The sequence below is a fragment of the Malus sylvestris genome, chromosome 16 (genome assembly GCF_916048215.2).
Source record: "Malus sylvestris chromosome 16, drMalSylv7.2, whole genome shotgun sequence".
In the NCBI taxonomy this organism is placed as follows: domain Eukaryota; kingdom Viridiplantae; phylum Streptophyta; class Magnoliopsida; order Rosales; family Rosaceae; genus Malus; species Malus sylvestris.
The window spans coordinates 8,549,873-8,571,083 of NC_062275.1; the positions used below are offsets into that span (position 1 = coordinate 8,549,873).

The following is a 21,211-nucleotide window of genomic DNA, read 5'->3' on the forward strand; positions in this document are numbered from 1 at the left end:
CTTCTAGTTTCTAATATTGCAGATTGTTTATTTTAATTAATTAATTTCATTTTTATTTTAAGTAGGTTATAAAATCAATCACCTCAATTTCTACTTTACAATAATTAATTGAAATTTGGTTTGTTTCAAATTATTTAATAATCCATGTGGAGAATGACCTTGCGAGATTCGTTTATACTACAACAACCTTGTGATTCTTGCAAGTATAATAGGAGTTTTTAGCCCATTCACATTAGTAAAATCCTTATCACCTAGCCCTCGGTTGGAGACGGTTTTCGGGCTATTTTCGGCCATCTAACCCTCTAGACCCTTCTTAGGCCATCTCCAATCGATGGCTGGCCAGATGGCTCGTTTTACCCTTTAGCCCTCCAAGATATTAATATTTTAATGAACATTACAGGGCCATATTTACCTCCGTCTCCAATCGAGGGCTAGAGGGCTAGTTTTAGCCCTATCATAAAAAAACGTCTCCAACCGAGGGCCAAATGACCATAAGGCCAAACAAATTTTTTTGCTATAAATAGGGTGGATGTTGGTTAATGTTATTTAATGTTCATCCGACAGTAATACATTTATATTAAGTAATATAATGTATTCCTGTCGGTTATAACCGACAGGAAATCCGACACATTTAAAAAAATTCTGGCCAGCCCAAGGCTGGCTGGCTGGCTGGAAGTGGCCAGCCCTTTGGCCCTTTCCGATTTTGTGGGGCCCTCTCAGATTCCACAGCCCTCTGGCCTAGCCCTCGGTTGGAGACAATTTTCGGGCTATTTTCGGCTCTCTGGCTTTCTGGACCCTTCGGTTGGAGATGGCCTTAGAAACTTCATCCCACATCACTAAATTGAATTTAAAAATGATAAATGAGAAGAAGAAAACTCTTTAAATAATCAGATTTCTTTGTGTAAGAAAAATACATAGGAATTTTTTTTCATAGTTCAATATGTAATTTGTTAGTTGTTTAAGTTCAGCTACAATTCGATCTCCTATCAATTTTGAAATCGCATTAATATTTACAAGTTGCTAAAGTCCAACCATTTTCATTTTGTATTTTTATATTTCAAATTCATTTTATTTTAATTTTTAGATATTAATTTATAAATTTTTATTTGCTTTTTAGCTTCTATTGTTATTGAAGTTTTAAGTTGAAGTTTCTAATACAATCTTAGATTTAACGAAAGAGAAGACGACGTTAAAAAGACTAGTGGTGCAATACATTATTAAATTTGAAACCTAAAATACTAAAATAAGAATTCAAAAACTAAAATCAAACTAAATCTAAAGTTCAGAATCCATCACTACAATTAAATTCATTAACCCATCGTACTATCTACTAATATTTTGCCAGACGCTGGCAAGAAAATATTTCGCGACAAAAACAATCTGGTCCGTCGCTTTAATCCAACGGTGAACAGAAAAAAGAATTTTGTTTTTTAGTTCGCTCTCACCCTCTCTCTTCCTCCTGTCTCACCATTCTCTCTCTCCTCCTTCCCCGTCAGAAACTCTCTCTCTCTCCCCTTCCTCTACGGAAACTGAAGGCGCCAAATGTCTGAAACTGAAATTGAAAATGAGCTACCGCTGCTGCTGCAATTCTGGAAATTGCTCGATCAAATTTGTTTCGAGTTATTATTATGTGACTAGTAGCATGAATCGGATCCCAACCATCAAAATCTTTCAAAAATCAAATACTTATAGTCCAACACCAACACCTTATGCCTTTTGCTCTGCTTGTCTCATTTGGGGTGTCTCGTGGAAGGGGAGAGACGGAGAGAAGGGAGCGGTGGGGATGGTATGAGAGAGAGAGAGAGAGAGACAGAGAGAGAGAGAGAGGATTGAAGATTTGTTTTTCTGTCCACCGTTGAATTTTAGAAAAGATGTATTATTTTAATTTCCATATTTTTTAGAATTTTTTGTATCGACATACATTATCATTCCAGATACTTAACCTGTATCCGTATTCGTATCCGTGCGACATGGCTACTTGGCTAGAGGTGAATAACATGGAGAAGCAGAGCAAGTAAGAAAATGAAAGTGAAATTAACATAAATGTAATCCAATGTAGTTAAAACTGAACATCATCATGAACACTCTCACTCTTTTCTTTTCCTTTTTTTTCCTGACATGCATGTAATAATTCTACTATGATGATCAGAGCCAGAGGGCCCCAGCCTCCTTAAGAAGTGGGACCAGGGACCCATTGATATGGGAAGCCATGACTCTATCCATGGCGCCGACAAGCTTGCCACCAATGAACACCACCGGAACCGCCGACGAGTTGCCGAGCAACCTCATGAGTGCCCTCTCGATCTCCTTCCCTCTGGGGTCCTGGTCCAGCTCGTACACCGTTGTGTTCACCCCCATCCCGCAGAAGAGCCTCTTGACGGCATGGCACATGCAGCAGCTGCTCACGCTGAATATCACCACCGCGCTCTTCGACGCCAGCCTTGCCACCCACTCCAGTGGGTCCCCCATGCTCATCCTCACCGGCACGTAGTACCCCCATGACTCAGCTGCTGCCTGGTAATGCATCATGATTAAAAATGTACTAATACAATCCTAATCTCTCCTCTTAATTATTAATTAATTGGACCCAAAAATGAACTAAAACCCGCTAAATAAAATCGTAGATTGCAACTGAGTGGAGAGGAGAGAAGAGAAGAGAAGTTGTTTATGGTTTGAAAATTGAAATTGGAAAAAGTGGGACAGTGAGGTGCGGATTTTATAGGGATGTATATGAGGGGTAAAATGGTAATAATGAATGGTTGGGAGGGGTCAATTGGGTTGTCTGTGTGTTGTCGCAGGGCGTGCGAAGTGGATGTCGTGGTTTTTGCTTTAAAAGGATAGTTGTCTGTACTACAATGTACAAGGAGGGGAGAGGAGCGTATTCGTGGACAAAATACGTACTCGTATTCTCTGGTGGTCACTGGCGGATGCGGCGGTGTCAGGAGGTGGAAGGCGGCGAATGGGGTATTTTTGTCTACGGAAGTTAGGGAGGGGTACTGTGTCAGCTCAATTTTAAGCTAAAATTTAGTGCTTTATTCAGATTATGTTGGACTTGAAGCAGGCTTTAATAAAAGCAGGCAGAGGGAGGGATTAGACGGCTGCGCTGGGCCTTGTTGTCGAGTGCGTTTATATGACCAAAAACTTCTGTTTGCAATTCTGACGTGACCCTTACTCGCATGTCTCTCGAAGGAACTTCATACAAGGTCCTCTAGGGTTGTTCATTATTTAATTCACTTAATGAACAGTAATTATTATTATAAATATTAATTATTTTTTGCATCTCTGCTCTTACACTGAATAATCATAGTAATAGGTAATAAAATATTAGTATTTTTATTTATTTATAAAATAATACAAAATAATTTTCCGGCCACAATTTTGCCTAAAACTAGTGTATTCCTATTCCTTCTTCTGTGATCTTCATTTTGAGATAAAAATTTCATGTGTTTTGGTAGAGATTTGAGGTTGAACAGAGCATAAATTTTCCGGTCTTCTTCCTGTCAAAATTCAGTGGTTGTAGTAGTGCAACCTGTGACCCAGACCGAGTCGACCCAATTACACGGACGGCGCGACGATAGAACAACAGACAGACGGTGAGTCGCTGCAGAAATCGCCAACTAATGGGTGGTGGTTTTCTAGGCTCAGCTTCTCAGTGAACACAGAAAAAAAAGATGTGATGTCACGTGGCCTTCAGGCTCTCGGGCCAGCTACTCGTGCCGGGCCTCTCCCTCAAGCCAGCTCGAGTTCAATTGCCATCACACACTAGACTTCATTGCTCGGCTATTTGGCCCTGTTTGAGAGCCAGTCCATCGGGCTATTGCCCACGGTGGAACTGCTCTAATCATTTTCGTCTTTTTTGGTTTTTTTTGGGTTTTGGATTTTGGATTCCCTCAGCAGATACAGTACTGGCATGGCCATTGGCCAGAGATTGAAGGGAACAAAGAACATGATCATGATGATCGAGAAATTTTTAATTGCGTCGGAATCACAGGTGGTATACTACGTGTTTTACTAGAAGTTATGAGAAATTTTATTTTTTAAGTTATTAACTTTTTAGCACATATGTCCTACTATTTGTATAATGACACGTGATATATCATTTCGTGTACTGATCACATTGAAAAATCTCTCATGATGATCAACGGTTCTTCTTTCTTGGGTTTTGCAATTTGGACCCCACACAACTCCCATCCCATGGAAAAGTAGAACTGCGACATCTAGCGGCATCCCACATTGCCATGCATGCATGCTGGTGTTTGAATTATTTTCAAGTTTTTGTTGTCTGTGGAGTCGTGTCCTCCTGCTAAATTAACTACTTTTTACTTTTTTCTAATCTAATTGACCATAATAAATAAGCTCCATATTGTTAGTTTACTTAGGCCCCGTTTGGGATTGAGGTGATTTTAAAAAAAGCCACTGTGAAAAAAAGCTGAGGGTCATTTTTGTGTTTGGTAAACTGAAAAAAAAGGGCTTATTTTGGAAGCTGCTGTGAGAATAAGCTGAAAATCAAAGGAAAAGCTGAAGCTGCTATTTGTTGCTTTGAAACAAAGCCAGTTTTTTCAAAGCACACGGAGCTACAGTGCTCCTTTAATGAAAAGACACACTATCATCCTGCTTTTTTTTCCAAAAGTACTTTCACAAAAAAGTTTACCAAACACTCTACTGGCTTTATTTCACAGCCGCTTATTCTCAAAGCACAGCCGCTTATTCTCACAGCAGCTTTTTTTCAAAGCACAGCAATACCAAACCAGCCCTTAGTCTTTAACGTCTACTGAACGTATACAAGTGTGCGCCTGTTTCTCTAATTCATCACATAACCAGTAATATGATTAGAAAAAGTAACATGAGTGTATATAGTCTGCAATAGGGCAAGTTTTCTCTTACAACGGGATTATATCTCTTAGCTAATTTCAATGGCTCTTATCATGTAGTACCAATTGGATGTGCAATTATATGTCTATTTTTCTCGTCAAGTTATTGATATTGTGAGATCAATGAGAGAACTTGATGAGTCAGAAAGATGCTTAATTAAATATAATGGGTGATAAGCGTATTTTCTCCAACAATCGAAATATATCTCCTAATATCTACATCTCTTATCATGTGGTATATATGAGTGTCATAGTCATATATATCACACGTGACAAATTAGATTTTCTCCGAAGTATGGCTTGGACGTCCTATATATTCATGTTAGTTTTCTAAATTAGTAGTGCATGTAATTGAAGATTGTCTTATATATCTATTTTTTTTAGAGAAAATTAGAATGAGATGCCTCATTTTATACTTTTCTAGATCAAATATTTGTTACTTTCCAACTTTAGATTAAAGTGCTTTCACTTTTGATTAAGAACACTACTTTGTTTCTGAAAGAATAGCACCAGCTACTACTGAAACCCAATCACTGATGGACACGTGTCCAAATATTGAAATTGGAAACTCAGATCGGACACGTATCCATCTGTAATTGAGGTTTCAACAGCTAAGTAGTGTTCTTTGATTAAACCATATATTCCAGGAATATTCTTAATTTAAATGTTTTTCAAATTCATTTTAAATTCATTTTGATGTAAAAAATCTACTCAATAATACTAATTAATTTATTATTTTTATGAAATCTCAACCTTTACTCAATTTAAGGATTCAATTACATTTAGTGAGGGTTGAGATTAATTTAATAATCAATATATGTCTAAATTAAGAAAAAGTGTTTGTAACTTTTTTCTTTATTACTTAATTGACACACCCCGACCAGAATCAAGGCGTGCTGGCCATCACGTGAAGGTGAAGTAACCAAAGTGCAAGTGATGAAAGAAAATTGTGAATAAATTAAAACCGAAACTAGAATTTAATTAACTAATAACGTGAGTGCGCAATAGTAGTTACAACTGTAACATTTCGGGCTCGACTCCGCCGTAGCACAATATTGTCCGCTTGGGCCCCAACCACACCCTCACGATTTTGTTTCTAGGAACTCACACGAGAACTTCCCAGTTGGTCACCCATCATGGGATTGCTCTTGCGCGAACTCGCTTAACTTTGAAGTTCCGATGGAATCCAAAGCCAGTGAGCTCCCAAAAGGCCTCGTGCTAGGTAGAGATGGGAATATACATATAAGGCTTACAGGATCCACTCCCCTTGGCGATGTGAGATGTTACAATCCACCCTCCTTAGGGGCCCGACATCTTCGTTGCACACTTCCGGCTAGAGATTGGCTCTGATACCAAATTGTCACATCTCAGCCCGAGCCCCCACCCATTATCAGGCTTGACTCCGCCATAGCACAATATTGTCTGCTTAGGGCCCCAACCACGCCCTCACGATTTTGTTTCTGGGAGCTCACACGAGAACTTCCCAGTGAGTCACCCATCATGGGATTACTCTCACGCGAACTCGCTTAACTTCGGAATTCCAATGGAACCCGAAACCAGTGAGCTCTCAAAAGGCCTCGTGCTAGGTAGAGATGAGAATATACATATAAGGCTTACAGGATCCACTCCCCTGGGCGATGTGGGATGTTTCAACAACCTATAACTACAAATATTCATAGCATAGCTAACATAAGGGTAAAGCGGTCGAATGAGAGAAGTACGTATTACACAATTGGAGATAAGTTCCTATGTTAAGATGGAGATATGTCAGAACCACTAGCTATTCCTCGTATGCCACAGAGATAAATCAGCTAATTAAGACCTAGAGGGGCGACAAACAGAAGGGTAAGTGGGCACAAAAATAAAGGTTTATAAAATCCATTTATTTTTTAATCATACTAACCCCTCGTTGTAAAACAAGTATAGTTTCCAAAAACTCATACTACGTATAAGTATGAAAATCAAAAGCATGCCAAATGTAAGTCTAGAGATATGCCATAGCAAAACATAACCAGTAGCAATATAGATATGATCATGTGTTGTAATGTATACTAACATGTCAGTCAGAGTCACCTAATGTGACATACGACTACACTTATCGCTCATCTGTCTATGCTAACACATCGAGTTAGAATTGCCTAGTGCAGTCTGTACGACAAGCTAGGTGTGATAATAACGCTCTAGTGTTACGATCACATAAAGCACACGAATGCTAGCCTAGCCTCGGGCTGAGCACTCACGTAGGGTGTAGCAATGATGAGCAGACTAGAGATATACATGCCAATAAGTCTCAATCATTAAATCAATCACATAACCTTACCTGAACTTATGTGCACGTCCCGCGCTCACCTTAGCATTTCAAACCATTCACAACAATCATGTGCATGTAAAATACATATGGGTATGCCATGATATTGAGTAAAAATCTAAAACATAATATAGCATTTTAAAATATAAAAGTCATGGAATAATATGCATAATTCATTAAAAACGTTTATGGAAACTATAGCGTATATATGTAAATATACGAAAACAAAATGTCCACTCACTGGTAAGTCGTAGGATCGTAACCTCCTAGTCTTGCGTGCCCATGTACGTCCTCGGGGTAAGTTCCCCTATATGTGAAATTACTAAATAAATTAGGTTAATAACACATATACAGAAACTTAAATAGAACTTCCATGGTTTGCTCAAACCTAGGGTTTAAATATACAAAAATGATATACTCAATGTCACAGAACTACACAAATTTTCAGAATAATTTTTGGACACCTGACGCGCCCTCACGCGCCGGCCACGCGCATCACGTGCGGTCCGTGTGAGTAATGGCATTAGGAATATTCCGTTAAAACCTTAACAAAAGTTAATAGCATTACCTGACACTGTTAGAATATTCCGTTAACTTTGACGAAATATTCCTTGTTTTCTTCGATGAGCCTCGCCGTCTGGTTTCGCAGGAAACTGGAAAAACTCGCCGGTTTATAGAAAATTTTCAAACCTTTATATCTTGCTGAATTCTTAACCATTTATCACGAAATTTATATGGATTTGATGCTTATGAAGAGTAGAACAACATTATACCTTCCAAAAGTCCAAAAATGGACGGAAAACGGCTTGAAAACGGCTCAAATGTCTCAGCCAAAAAGTCAACTCCTTGAACGTGCTTGTTTCGCTTCACCACAACTAGTCTAGGGACCTTAGGGAGTTGCGTGAATGTTTCCACGACCTTCAAAACTTGGTAACTCGGTCGCGATCACGTCAACACAAAAACCACCGAGTCGGAGCTTTCGAGTCAATAGGTCAAAACTCGTCAAATTGAAAAATGGTTGGTATGGATGTGATCATGAGGTCCAGAGGATCACGATGGTGGTATTTTCAAAGTCGGTCTGTGAAGATTGGTAAAGGTCCTTGTTCTTGTAGAGAAAAGAGAGTGAAAGAGAGCTTACGAGGAGAGAGATAAGAGATAGATGATGAGTGGTTTCTGATTGGGTAGAGAGAGAGTGGGAAAGGATCTGATTGGTGAGGGACATTAGGAAAAAAGATTGGTTGTGAGTGAAAAGGGGGCACAGGTCCAATTTAAAAAAAAAAAACAAAGGATAAGCTTTTAAAGATTTCCCACAATAAAAGCAAAACAGAAAATCTATCCGAAATAATGTTTCTAACAGTGATAAAATTAACGTACACCCTTAACAGTGTGTATAGTTTAATTACGATAGCGAGAAAATAATTTAAAGCTGAAATCACGTCCAGATCACTTTGATAACAAGGGCAGAAATGACAATTCACATACTCGGGGATAAATTACATATAAAATTAGGGACGAGCCGTCACAACCGTTTTGCCCTCATGGCTAAGATAACTTCATGCTTCAAATCGCTTCGTTCACCAACAAACATGACAATAGGCGTGTCCGATCGGTGAAAGGTAACAACCTTATGATAACAATCCAACTTGGCACTATTATAATGTGACCAATCCATACCCAAGATAACGTCAAAGTCAACGATATCCAAAAGAACAAGATTAGTTGGCATCACGACGTCCTTAATAAGAACGGGACATTCTTGGTACTCCCAACAAACATAACAAACTTTGCCCTTAGGCATCGAGAACTCCAACTTAAAACCAAAGGAAATGGGATGAGGTTGAGTCTTTTGAGCAAACGTATGAGAAATAACATAGTGTGTAGCATCAGCGTCAATCAATATTATAGCAAAGTGACCAAGAACATTTAATGTACCCATGATTAAGTATGGATTATTCTATGCATCCTAGGAACTAATATGGTTAACTCGTCCCTGGGTCTGTTATCATCCGCCTCGACCTCTATTTCCCTAGGCCTGGTTTCCTCATCCCTGGCTACCTCGACCTGGATTCATTTGAACAGGCTGTTTGGTCAATGCACTGTTGTTAGAACCTTCTTCAAAACTCTGGGGCTAAGCTCCGACATACCACTGTTGTTCGCCGGCCTGATACAGTGTATACGGTGAATAACCCCCTTGATACTAAGTGTAACCGCCTTGGTACTATGGATAACCACCCTTATAATAAGGATCATGCGGGTACTGATACGCTCCTCTTGGATACTGAGCTACTTCACCCTGATAATGGAAGGCACCACCATAACCTGTCAGGGTGTATGTACCAAGTCCTACAATATGTTGTAGAAGGACTGCAGGTGGTAGGGCAGGAGGTTGAGGCTTCTGGTTCTGCGAGTAAGGGTAATTGTTAGCTCTATGCCCCGATTGTCCGCATGTAAAACATATTTTATTCCCAATCTTGCACTCACCATAGTGGTAGTTATTACATTTACGGCAATGTGACCAGAAGTAGTAGAGTTTCTTTGGTTTTGGAAATGAGTATTACATGTGGCCATGTCGCATCGCGGAAGAGTGTTGGAATTTAAACCACCGCTCGATGATCCTGAACTATTACCACTTCGCTTGAAATTTGGGGTCTTTCTAGGGCTAAAGGAAAACTCCCATGTATTACTGTTCTTCTGAGCATTCTTATTACCTTCCTTATCATCGTCATCATCATCATGGGCGTTCTTAGAGTCCTCAACCTGAAGCAAAACCTCAAAGAATTCCTGATAGGTAGAACATGGAGTCAAAGTCGTTATAGAACGCAGCCGTTTGCGAGTCCCCCTCTTAAAAAGACGGAGCATCTCCTTAGGATTCGCGGCAGTCTCAGGACAGTAATGGGATAAATCTGTAAACTTCTGGTGATATTCAGTGGCTAACATCTTATCCTGCCTCAGCTCTGAGAATTCATCTTTTTTACGATCCAAGTACTCTGGAGGAATAAATCTAGTCTGAAATATATGCTTAAAAATATCCCAATTCATGACATCTTCAGTAGATAATGGGCATGACACCTGAGCCCACCAAGGTTCCGTTTCTCAACGAAAGAACCAAGTCGTTGTCTCTACCCAACGATTCGCTACAAGATTTCCCTATCGCTGCATAACTCGAAAGGTCTTTTCAACATGATCGAGCCAAATCTCGGATTTCTCGGACCTTTCATTGCCATAGAAATCATCTATCTTCAGGCGGGACACAGTCTCCAAATTGTTCATCTGGGGAGAACGAAGTGCAAACTGAATGACACTAGCGATGGCCTTACCAAATTGCCCAAAGTTCGAAAAATTTTCCTCGAATAGGCACGTGGCACTCTACGAGGTGGCATAATTCTAACATAAGAGATAAAATATTATTAGGACCTATAGAACACACGAAGAATGTAGGACTACCTAAACTTATGCTCTTATACCAAATTGACACACCCCGACTGGAATCAAGGTGTGTTGGCCGTCACATGAAGATGACGTAACCAAAGTGCAAGTGATAAAAGAAAATTGTGAATAAATTAAAACCGAAACTAGAATTAAATTAACTAATAATGTGAGTGCGCAAAACAGAAGGGTGAATGGGCACAAAAATAAAGGTTTATAAAATCCATTTATTTTTCAATCATACTAACCCCTTCCTGTAAAACAAGTATAGTTTCCAGAAAATCATACTACGTATAAGTATGAAAATCAAAAGCATGCCAAATGTAAGTCCAGAGATATGCCATAGCAGAACATCATCAATAGCAATATAGATATGATCATGAGCTATAATCTATACTATCAAGTCAATCGTAGTCGCCTAATGTGACTTGTATGACTGCACCTATCGCTCATCCATCTATGCTAACACATCGAGTCAAAACTGCCTAGTGCAGTCTGTACGACAAGCTAGGTGTGATAGTAACGCTCTATTGCTACGATCACGTAAAGCTTATGTTAGGCGCAGTCACCATCAAGTCGAAACCACCTATTGTGGTATGTATGACAAGCTAACACCTACTTCGATCCAACACGAGCATGCTAAGGGGTGAACATACTCGTGAAGGCTAGCCTGGCCTCGGGCTGAGCACTTACCTATGGTGTAGCAATGATGAGTAAACTATAAATAAGCATGCCAATAAGTCTCAATCATTAAATCAATCACATAACCTTACCTGAACTTCCCTGCACATCCCGCGCTCACCTTAGCATTTCAAACCATTCACAACAATCACATGCATGTAAAATGCATATGGGTATGCCATGATATTGAGTAAAAACCCAAAACATAATAAAGCATTTTAAAATATAAAAGTCATGGCATAACATGCATAATTCATTAAAAACGTTTATGGAAACTATAACGTATATGCGTAAATATACGAAAACAAAATGTCCACTCACTGGTAAGTCGTAGGATCGTAACCTCCTAGCCTTGCATGCCCACGTACGTCCTCGGGGTAAGTCTCCACTATATGTGAAATTACTAAATAAATTAGGTTAATAACATAGATATGGAAACTTAAATAAAACCCTCATAGTTTGTTTAAACCTAAGGTTTAAATATATGAAAATGATATACTCAACGTCACGGACCTACACAAATTTTCAGAATAATTTTTGGACACCGGACGCGCCCTCACGCACCGACCAAGGCACGACCACACACGCAGCACGTTCAGTCCGTGTGACTAACGGCGTTAGGAATATTCCGTTAAAACCTTAACAGAAGTTAACGGCATTACCTGACACCGTTAGAATATTTCGTCAACTTTAACGGAATATTCCTTGTTTTCTCCGGTGAGCCTCGTTGTCCGGTTTCGCCAAAAACTACAAAAACTCGTCGGTTTCTAGAAAAATTTCAAGCCTTTATACCTTGCTTAATTCTCAACCATTTATCACAAAATTTATATGGATTTAAAGCTTATGAAGAGTAGAATAACGTTATACATTCCAAAAGTTCAAAAGTGGACGGAAAATGGCCTGAAAATGGCTTAAAGGTCTCGGCCAAAAAGTCAACTCCTTGAACGTGCTTGTTTCGATGTTAACGCTTCGCCAAAACTAGTCTAGGGACCTTAGGGAGTTGCGTGAATGCTTCCACGACCTTCAAAACTTGGTAACTCAGCCGCGATCACGTTGACACAAAAATCACTGAGTCGGAGCTTCCAAGTCAACGGGTCAAAACTCGTCAAATTGAAAAACGGTTGGTATGGACGTGATTGTGAGGTTGAGAGGATCACGATGGTGGTATTTTCAAGGTTGATCGGTGAAGATTGGTAAAGGTCCTTGTTCTTGCAAAGAGAATATAGTGAAAGAGAGCTTACGTGGAGATAGAGAGAAGGGAGAGAGAAAGAGAGAGGTTGAGTGGTTTCTGATTAGGCAGAGAGAGTGGGAGAGGATCTGATTGGTGAGGGAAATTAGGAAAAAGGATTGGTTGTGAGTGAAAAGGGGGGGGCACGGGTCCAATTTAAAAAGAACAAAGGATATGCTTTTAAAGATTTCGCACAGTAAAAGCAAAATAGAAAATCTATCTGAAATAGTGTTTCTAACACTAATAAAATTAACGTACACTCGTAACGTGTATAGTTTAATTACGATAGCGAGAAAATAATTTAAAGCTGAAATCACGTCCACGTCACTTTGATAACAAGGGCAGAAATGACAATTCACATACTCGGGGGGAAATTACATATAAAATTAGGGACAGGTCGTCACATTAATTATTATTGTTAATGGTTCTTTTTTATTCTTTATTTTCATTTTTAGAAATTCAAGTATAATTGAATTGAAATGTACCATCGTTCTTTAAAAATAAACATTGACATGTACCAAGACAATTTATTCTCACATTGAAACGTACCTATGCTAAATTAAAATATATTCATACCAAATAAAAATGTATGCTTACTAAATTGAAATGTACCCATATTAGCTTGAAATGTACCAACAAGTTTTACGGCTACACATAACTTGATGTTAGCTTTTACATACCAAAATTATGATAATATAAACGTATCAATAGCTAGGTATGTATCTAAACAAAAATTAAATAACATATCAAATACTAATTGGTACATAAATTTGGATTACATAACGTACCAATAATGTACCAATTATGCACCAAATTATTGGTACGTTCTTTTTTAATATATATGGGCATGCATATATATAATGTATGTACTATCATTTGGAGTAAATTGGTCCGTTTAAAATATCACTTTTTTTTTGTTAAAAAATCATCGTCTTTTTTACACCCACAATTCAAAAGTTTTTTGTTATTATAAGTATTTTATTTGTTTTGTTTTGTTTTTTAAGTATATTGAATTAATGGACATAAAATAATTAACAATGTCTTCTTTTGCAAGATTTTAGAAACTTGTTATATATAGGGTTTAATTAGTAAATTAATTATAATAACAATTTGTGTAATTTGAAATTAATTAGTAAATGAATTAAAATTGTAGAAAGTAGTTTGATCAAAATCTCTAAGGGGGCGTTTGTTTCACCTCCTTAGGAAGGACTGGACTGGACTGGACTGGACTACAGTCTCATGTTTGATAGGTGCTGGGACTAATTTAAGTGGGACTAAAGGGGACTCGTGTGGACTAGAGGCCTTCTTAAAGGTTCTTAGCGAAGTCCTCCCCAAACCATGGGACTTGCTAAGACCGGCTTCTTCCTCCTCCCTGCGAGCCCCTCTGTGAGTTTTGGGCTTCTTCCTCTACTCCTATGTTTTCACAAACGCCGAGAGCCACCATCATTCCCCCTCGCCAATTCCCCCTTCCCCTCCTCATCTCTCCTCGCTTTCTCCTCTTTCTACTCCACCGAGATTCGAGCTCGACTCGAACTCTGCTCGAACTTGGCCGCGACGGCAATAATTGCTCCATCCTACTGGTATTGTAGTTCTGCTACCGCGGCGACGACTCAGTAGCGGTCGGCTTCTCCTGCGCAGAAGATATTCTAAGCATGCTCGAGAATTGATGTAGGCCAGTTTCGCCGCTCCACAGACTTGCGGCTCCAATTGAATCCACAAACTTGGAAAGCTCTCTCCAGTTGGAATCTTGCATCGAACAAAAACCAAAAAAACCAAGCTCGATTCTTCGTTTTGCAGAATTTTTTTTGGCAATTAATCAGAAAAAAAAAAAGGGAAGGAGAGTGTGGGACGGAGAGAACAGGGAATTAAAGGATGGAGGCTTTCAAAGAGAGGGAGAGTATTATTAGGAAAAAAGAAGAAGATAGAATTAATTAATATAATATTATTAGATATGAATTAAAAAATATAAAATATTGTAGTTTGTCATTATCCTTCTTTTTAGTCCGACACTACACCAAACGCTTCACTAAGTCAATCCAGCTTAGTCTAGTCTAAGCCAGTCTAGTTTAGTCCCTAAAGCTAATCCAGTCCGAGATAGTCTGGTGCAACAAACGCACCCTAAAAGACTTATGGCTTGTTTGGTATTGTTGTGCTTTTCAAAAAAAATGTTTCTACTACAGTGTGAGAATAAACAACTGTAAAATAAAGTTGTTAAGTGTTTGGTATTTTTTTTTTTGTAAAAGTGCTTTTAACAAAAAAAAAAAAAAAAACAGTGTATGAGTGTTTGGTAAGCTTTTATATAAAACTGTTGTAAATATGTTAAATGACTTAAAAGAATATGGTACGAATGTTAATAATTGGCAAATAGAATAATGCAGAGGTAAAGATTGTAATTTTGTAAAATATGTGGGGATACACTTGTTATTTGAAAATTTTATTAAATGGGCACTGTTCACTTCATTTGAAAAAAAAAACACTTTTCTTAGAAGCAATGTTTTTCTATTGTCATTAGCAGCAGTTTTTCATAAAAAAAACATTTTGATCAAAATGCCCAATGCTTTTCTACTTTTTTTAGAAGCATCACAACCCCTTAGATGTTTAGCCTAAGAAATTCAAACCAAGTATCCAGATCAAAATGCCCCATTTTTTTAGCTTGAATTTGGTTTATTATATGTACATGTAAAAACTAGATTTAGTCGATTAGGGATTCAAATATATTCATATATATATATATATATATATATATATATATATAATAAAAACTAGATTTAGTCGATTAGGGATTCAAATATATATATATATATATATAAGCATATGTATAAAAACAACGGAATTTTAACGAAAAACTCCCGGTATTGTTCACTTTAACGAAAAACCACATTTTTACACTAAAAAGTCAATCATGGTACTATTCACTTTACTCTTTATTTTGTCCTTATCGTTAAATCTCAAAGTTTTCAAACCCTTTCTATTAGTTTTCCTTAAAAACAATGGGAAATAACAACAAACAAAAAAAATGTGGAATCTAGTAACGTGTAGCAGCAAAAGCAATAACAAAGCAAACAGTTGATTTGGATGTTGGATCGATTACAGAGAAAGAAGAAAAAGGAAGGCGTGGCCAGCAATACAGAAGAAATCGGGCGGCGGGCACAGTTGCATGCAGCGGCAGGATGTGAGGAATCTTTACTCCATCTATACAAATCTGGGTTTAATTTAGTTGACGGTTCGGGTGTATAGGTCGGACCACAGACTTTTGTTTTTCGCTTTTTCAGAATAGTGCTGTAGCTACGTGCTATCTCTGGGATTCTCTCTCTCTCAGATGTTGAAACTGGACTGTTTTTAATAACAGAATCTGGTTTGTGCAGTCCAGCCGTAGTTAGAGCAACCACAGAAAGAGCATGATCAACACTCGAGACAAATCGAGGAGCCAACTCCAAACTCAGAACATGAGTAAGAAACTAGGAGAGAGTTCACCAACAACGAGAGTTTTAATATTTTTTATATGTTTAGATATTCAATTCAAATTTTCTCTCCACTTAGCTAAATTCAGCTAGTGACACCACCAAGTCGGTTTAGTTAGGCATAGAGTCTCTTAAATATGATCATCATGCGTGCATTTGGTAAATAACTGAAAGCATGTTTGATATCCTTCTTGAAATGATGTTCAAAGACCAAATTTAACTGATATTTGTGTTCAAAGAAGAAATACATACACACTATGATAAAAGTTTAAGGACTAATTCTAATTTCACATTAAAAAAAGGGATACTTTGGATGCGGTCCCTAGCTATCAATATTCTTTGATTGAAACCTTGTTAGTTTTTAGTTTTTGATTGAGGTCCCTGACATTAATGTAATAATGTAAGTTACTATATTTTTTAAATTAAAAATTAAAAATTGAAATTTGTAATTGTTTATATTAATGAGATTTTAAATAAAACCCATAATTTATGGGATTAAAAATAATAAAATATAAATTATACTCTCTATTATATTGTGTGTGTGTGTATACATATATGTATGGGTACATTAACCAAAATTAACAAAAAAAGTTATTGTACCAAAACATGGATACATTCTCAAATCAATGAAAAAGAATGTACCCATATAAGTTTAAACATGGATTAAAAAATTTGAATGGATTTTATATTAAAAAATGGTACATTTTACATATAACAAATTGATATATATGAGAATGGGTACATTGATGATTAAAAAAATTGAAAAATTATATGAATGGGTTCATTTAAGATTAAAAAATTGAGAATCTTTATATATATATAACTAATAGGTACAAACTTAATTTAATTTAATTTTTTATTATTTTGAAAATGTTTGAATTGAAAATTAATTAGAAGTTTAATAGAGGTGTGAGTATTAAACCCTAAATTAATTACTAATTTTTATATTAAAAAATTATATAATAAACATGTAAATTCATTATCACATTAATGCTAGGGACTTGAATCAAAATTTGAGAACTAATAAGGTCTTAGTCAATGAACAGTAAAAACTAGGGACCGGATACTAATTTTTCCTTAAAAAAATGGTGAATGTAGCTATAAATTACCTAATACTCATTAGTTTCACAAATAAAAAATTAGATCCAATAATAAACCAAACAACATTGTGGAGATTTTTATATTTACTCATACGTGATATAGATAGTACAAAAGAAATTTGCAAAATATGATGTCCAAAGGCCCAAACAGAAAAAAAAAAAACATCACAAACCTCGCATCTGCAAAATCTTTTGAATAATAATTCCCAAAACAAAAGCATCACAGATCTAATTCTAAAACTGGAAAAGCCGATCTTTTATATTTGTCTCTTGTCATTAACCATTCTTTTATGATGTCCATGATGGTTCAAGAGGATGGAGAAAATATGGGAAGAAAAACAGATGAGAGAGAGAAAGGGAGGGGAAAAAAATGAACCATTAGATTAATTAGTAGGAAAAATAACTGTGAGAGTTTTAAATATAAAAAATTAATATTTAAGGCTTACCATGTAGTGAGTTTTGAATTATAGTGCCATTCAGTAAGGTACACTACAGTGACAAGTAAAGGCCCACACAAGTTTTTTTTCCTTATAATTAACTTATGAATAACATAAAATTTCTTCCATATATTTGAGCCCACTTATCTTATGATATTTTGCAAATACGGAAATCTAGGATACATATAAAGAGTAATGTTAGCGAGACAAACTATTTTGACCAAATTTTGTAAACCATATGATATGGTTGTTGATGATTAAATTATTACTTAAGTGTTGATTAACTTGCTTATTACCTATTGGCTATTGCTATAGGTGACACATTATATGGTTTACAAATTTGGTATAAAAAGTTGGTCTGTCTAGCATTACTCACATATAAAATGCTCTTTTCTACCCAAAATGAAACTGAGATTGGCATAACTCTTTAATTTGGTCCCTAACAATGAAGGTCGATAGAAGCGATCCTGAGTTTGTTCACCAAATATCATTTGGTCATTCCGTGAAAATCTGTCAATATCCTCGGTAAATTGTCGCGTGAATGACCACAGGTTCACATGACAACCTTTTTAAGGGTATTTTTGTCAAACAAACAACTCTATTTAATGAGCCTATTGATAGATTTTTTTTTTCTTCTGGAATGACTGAAATGATTTACGATGGACAAACTCATAAACCACTTCTATGAATTTTCATTGTTAGTGATTAAAGTAACGAGTTATACAAATCTTAATGATCACTTTGACTATAAAAAACTTAAATGCTCACGGGGTAACTCTCATGAACTGACACAAAACGCATGCATATATATATATACATACAAACAGATTAACCTTCTGTTATAAGATTTTCTATGATCAAAATCAAAATAAATCCAAAATATAGTTTACAAAACATATAATTCATCTGCAAAACTGAACAAAAAAAAACAGGAAAACAACAGAAAAATCTTTGTCATCAGAATCGAGCGATTGAAATATTTCCCACCATGCATGCATGAATGATCACGTAGCTCGATCAAAATACATATTATTCATCATGTCTTCCTCTTTGACATAGAAGTAGAGTTCCCATCAAACAAATCATCGATCAAATTCTCAATGTCCTCCGGTTGGTACTTTATATACTTCTCGGCCTGCTTCCCTCCCTCCAAGTACTGCTTGAACCTCCCCCAGAACGACCGGTACGCCGGAATCATCACCGCCGACAAGGAAACCCTAAGCTCCGACTGAAGTTGCTCGTCGCTCACCACCCACGTGCTCTGCGTCTTGTGTATCTCGTCGAACAACGTGTTGAAGCACTTAAACCGCTCCTTGATCACCGTCTTCGACACCTTCCCGTTCACCTGCAAACCCTCGTGGTTCAGGCAATGCAAAATCCTACCCCACGTCTCCCTCTGGTAGTTCTTATGGTACCCCCTCAAGTCCGTCGACCGCTTCCTGCACCACGTGTCGCCCATCAGTTGGTGAATCTCTGTGGACCCCTTCACTTTCTGCATGATGTACCGCCCGTTGTTCATCAAGAAGATAAACCGCAACGCCGGGTCCCGGTACAGCTTGGACCTCATGTCCAGGTTGGCATCCAACATGTCCATAACGGTTAGTAACTGAATTTGGAACGGCGACGACGTCGTTCCGGGCGTGCCGTTCGTTTTTTCGTACTCCAGGAACACTTGCTCCAACGAGTCCTTGTACTCGCAGGCGTATTTTAAATAATTCATGACATAGCGCGTCAACGGGTGCACTGCGCCACTGGGGACCGGGGTTTTTCCATTGTCGCTTTTGATCGAGTTTTCGAGATCGCAGAAGATGCTGACCGCGGTCTGGCCGATGCGGTTCCGTGCTGCCTCGGCTTCCATCACTAGCTCTTTTCCGATCTCCTCTGGGTACGAGTCGCGGATTGCCGGGACCAGATCCCGAAGCGTCTCGTACATGTCGAGCATCTTGAACAGCTTCTCCGGCGACCGCTTCGTCAAGACGACGGCGTCGGCGAAGTTGAAGAGCTGGATAGCGACGGCGCGGGCGAGGTTGCAGAACAGGGACTCGGACAACGACCTGTGGCCAGCGAACACGGCGTCGCAGAGCTTCCGCTCGCCGGAGAAGTGGACGGAGGAGCATAGCTTGACGACGCTGATCCACGTGGCGATCTCCCCTTCCAGTGACTCCCACTGCATTCTCTGGACCTCGTCGATGGAAATGTTCTCGTATCCGAGATTGTTGAGCGCCAATTTGAACGCGTTCCGCCTCGAAATGCTGTAGACCATGCAGCACTCGTTCCCGTAGCCGGCGGCGATCATCGTGGAGGCGATTTTGTTCATAATGGTGATGCTCTCATCCGAAAACGAAGGAAACTCATCTAATTTGTCGGGTTCGGATTCGGGTGGCTGTGCTTGTATGAACAGACACGAATCGTGGGCGGAGCTGCTGTTGCTGTTGAAGGAGGAGAGCTTGGAGGTGATCCGACTCGAAAAGCTCTGGTCCGGGTTATTATCCGGCTTGGCAGTGCTCGGATCCGGTTGATCGAGGCTGAGATGGTTGCGGAACTCCTCGTCCAATAAAGCCATGGCACGTTGCAGGACGGTGCTGGTCCGATTGAACGCTGTGGCGGTCGTGGAATTGGACGGGAATTCCTCCAACACCGTAGCAATTTTGGAAATGCGCGTCACGGATTCGACGAACGGCGCGTCGTCTTCCTCGTTCTCGCCGAACCGGGCCAGGCCCCTGCCGTATTTTGTTGTCATGGAGTCGACGGCTTTGGATAGCAACTCCACCGATGAGGGGACCACCTCCGGCGGAGTCCATTTTTCTTTAGATTCGGAAAAGGTTTCTAGGAAGTGATCGACTTCGTCCAGAATTTCCTGAAAGCTCAACTCTGCCGCAGGATTGGAGGAATTGTTGGGGTCATCGGGACGATCCTGGGCGCCGGATTCTGGTGGGGCATCCTCATCGATGGTCTCGTATCGCTGCCTCGGGGTGGCGGGACTTGAGAAGAGATTCTTGTTGCTGGAACGTCTTGAAAAACTGACAGACTTTTCAGGCGCTGCCGCGTTTTTCTCCATCAAGTCCGTTCCGTTCCTCCCAGTACTCACTTTTGATTAGCCCTTAATCAATATAGTTAGCCTCTAATCAAATTTCAAGCAAAAAGAAAAAGTTGATTAATTTTTCTGGAGAAGAAAATGGGGAATTTCGGGAAATGAGAGCAAGTGGAAGAATGAGGGGATCCACAACGGCAGGGAAGGGAAACGAGTGAAGGGGAATTTTTCCGAGGGAGATGGGAAAATGAAAGGGGACGTACGGATAGGAACGGATTTTGATTTTGTTTTTCGGTATTTTTGTTTTGAGCTAATTTTGTTTTGTTTTGTGTCGGGATGTTTTTGGAAGGACCGGATCGGAAAAAACGTTTCTAATTTTGTTTTAAAATTTGGAATCAAATTTGATCACAAATTTTTAATTTGAAAGTTTTCACATATTCGCAAGTGGCCTTTAGCACAGTGGTATAAAAATGTTGAATCCTTACATGACGATGTGGATTAAAACCCCATTGATGGCTAATCTAACAAAACCTATCATTTGACAAAAACAAAAAATATTTTCACATATTCAAAAATCTTGAAAATTTCGAATCCCGGAAACATAATTCGAAATTTCATATATTTTACAAGTTTTCTTATATTCTTCTAACATTTTCATACATGAAATT

General features: G+C 38.5%; 2 protein-coding genes across 2 annotated transcripts; both read right to left on the reverse strand.

Moving 5' to 3' along the window:
* Positions 1-2,015: 2,015 nt before the first annotated feature.
* Positions 2,016-2,665, reverse strand: LOC126608500 (glutaredoxin-C1-like). The gene has a single exon (XM_050276439.1). It carries the CDS (start codon positions 2,527-2,529, stop codon positions 2,146-2,148), a length of 384 nt encoding a protein of 127 aa, XP_050132396.1. The 5' UTR covers positions 2,530-2,665; the 3' UTR covers positions 2,016-2,145.
* A 15,633-nt stretch (positions 2,666-18,298) lies between these two features.
* On the reverse strand, positions 18,299-20,828 carry LOC126606482 (exocyst complex component EXO70B1-like). The gene has a single exon (XM_050273868.1). The coding sequence runs from the start codon at positions 20,568-20,570 to the stop codon at positions 18,549-18,551; it is 2,022 nt and encodes a 673-aa protein (XP_050129825.1). The 5' UTR covers positions 20,571-20,828; the 3' UTR covers positions 18,299-18,548.
* Between the last annotated feature and the right edge of the window lie 383 nt (positions 20,829-21,211).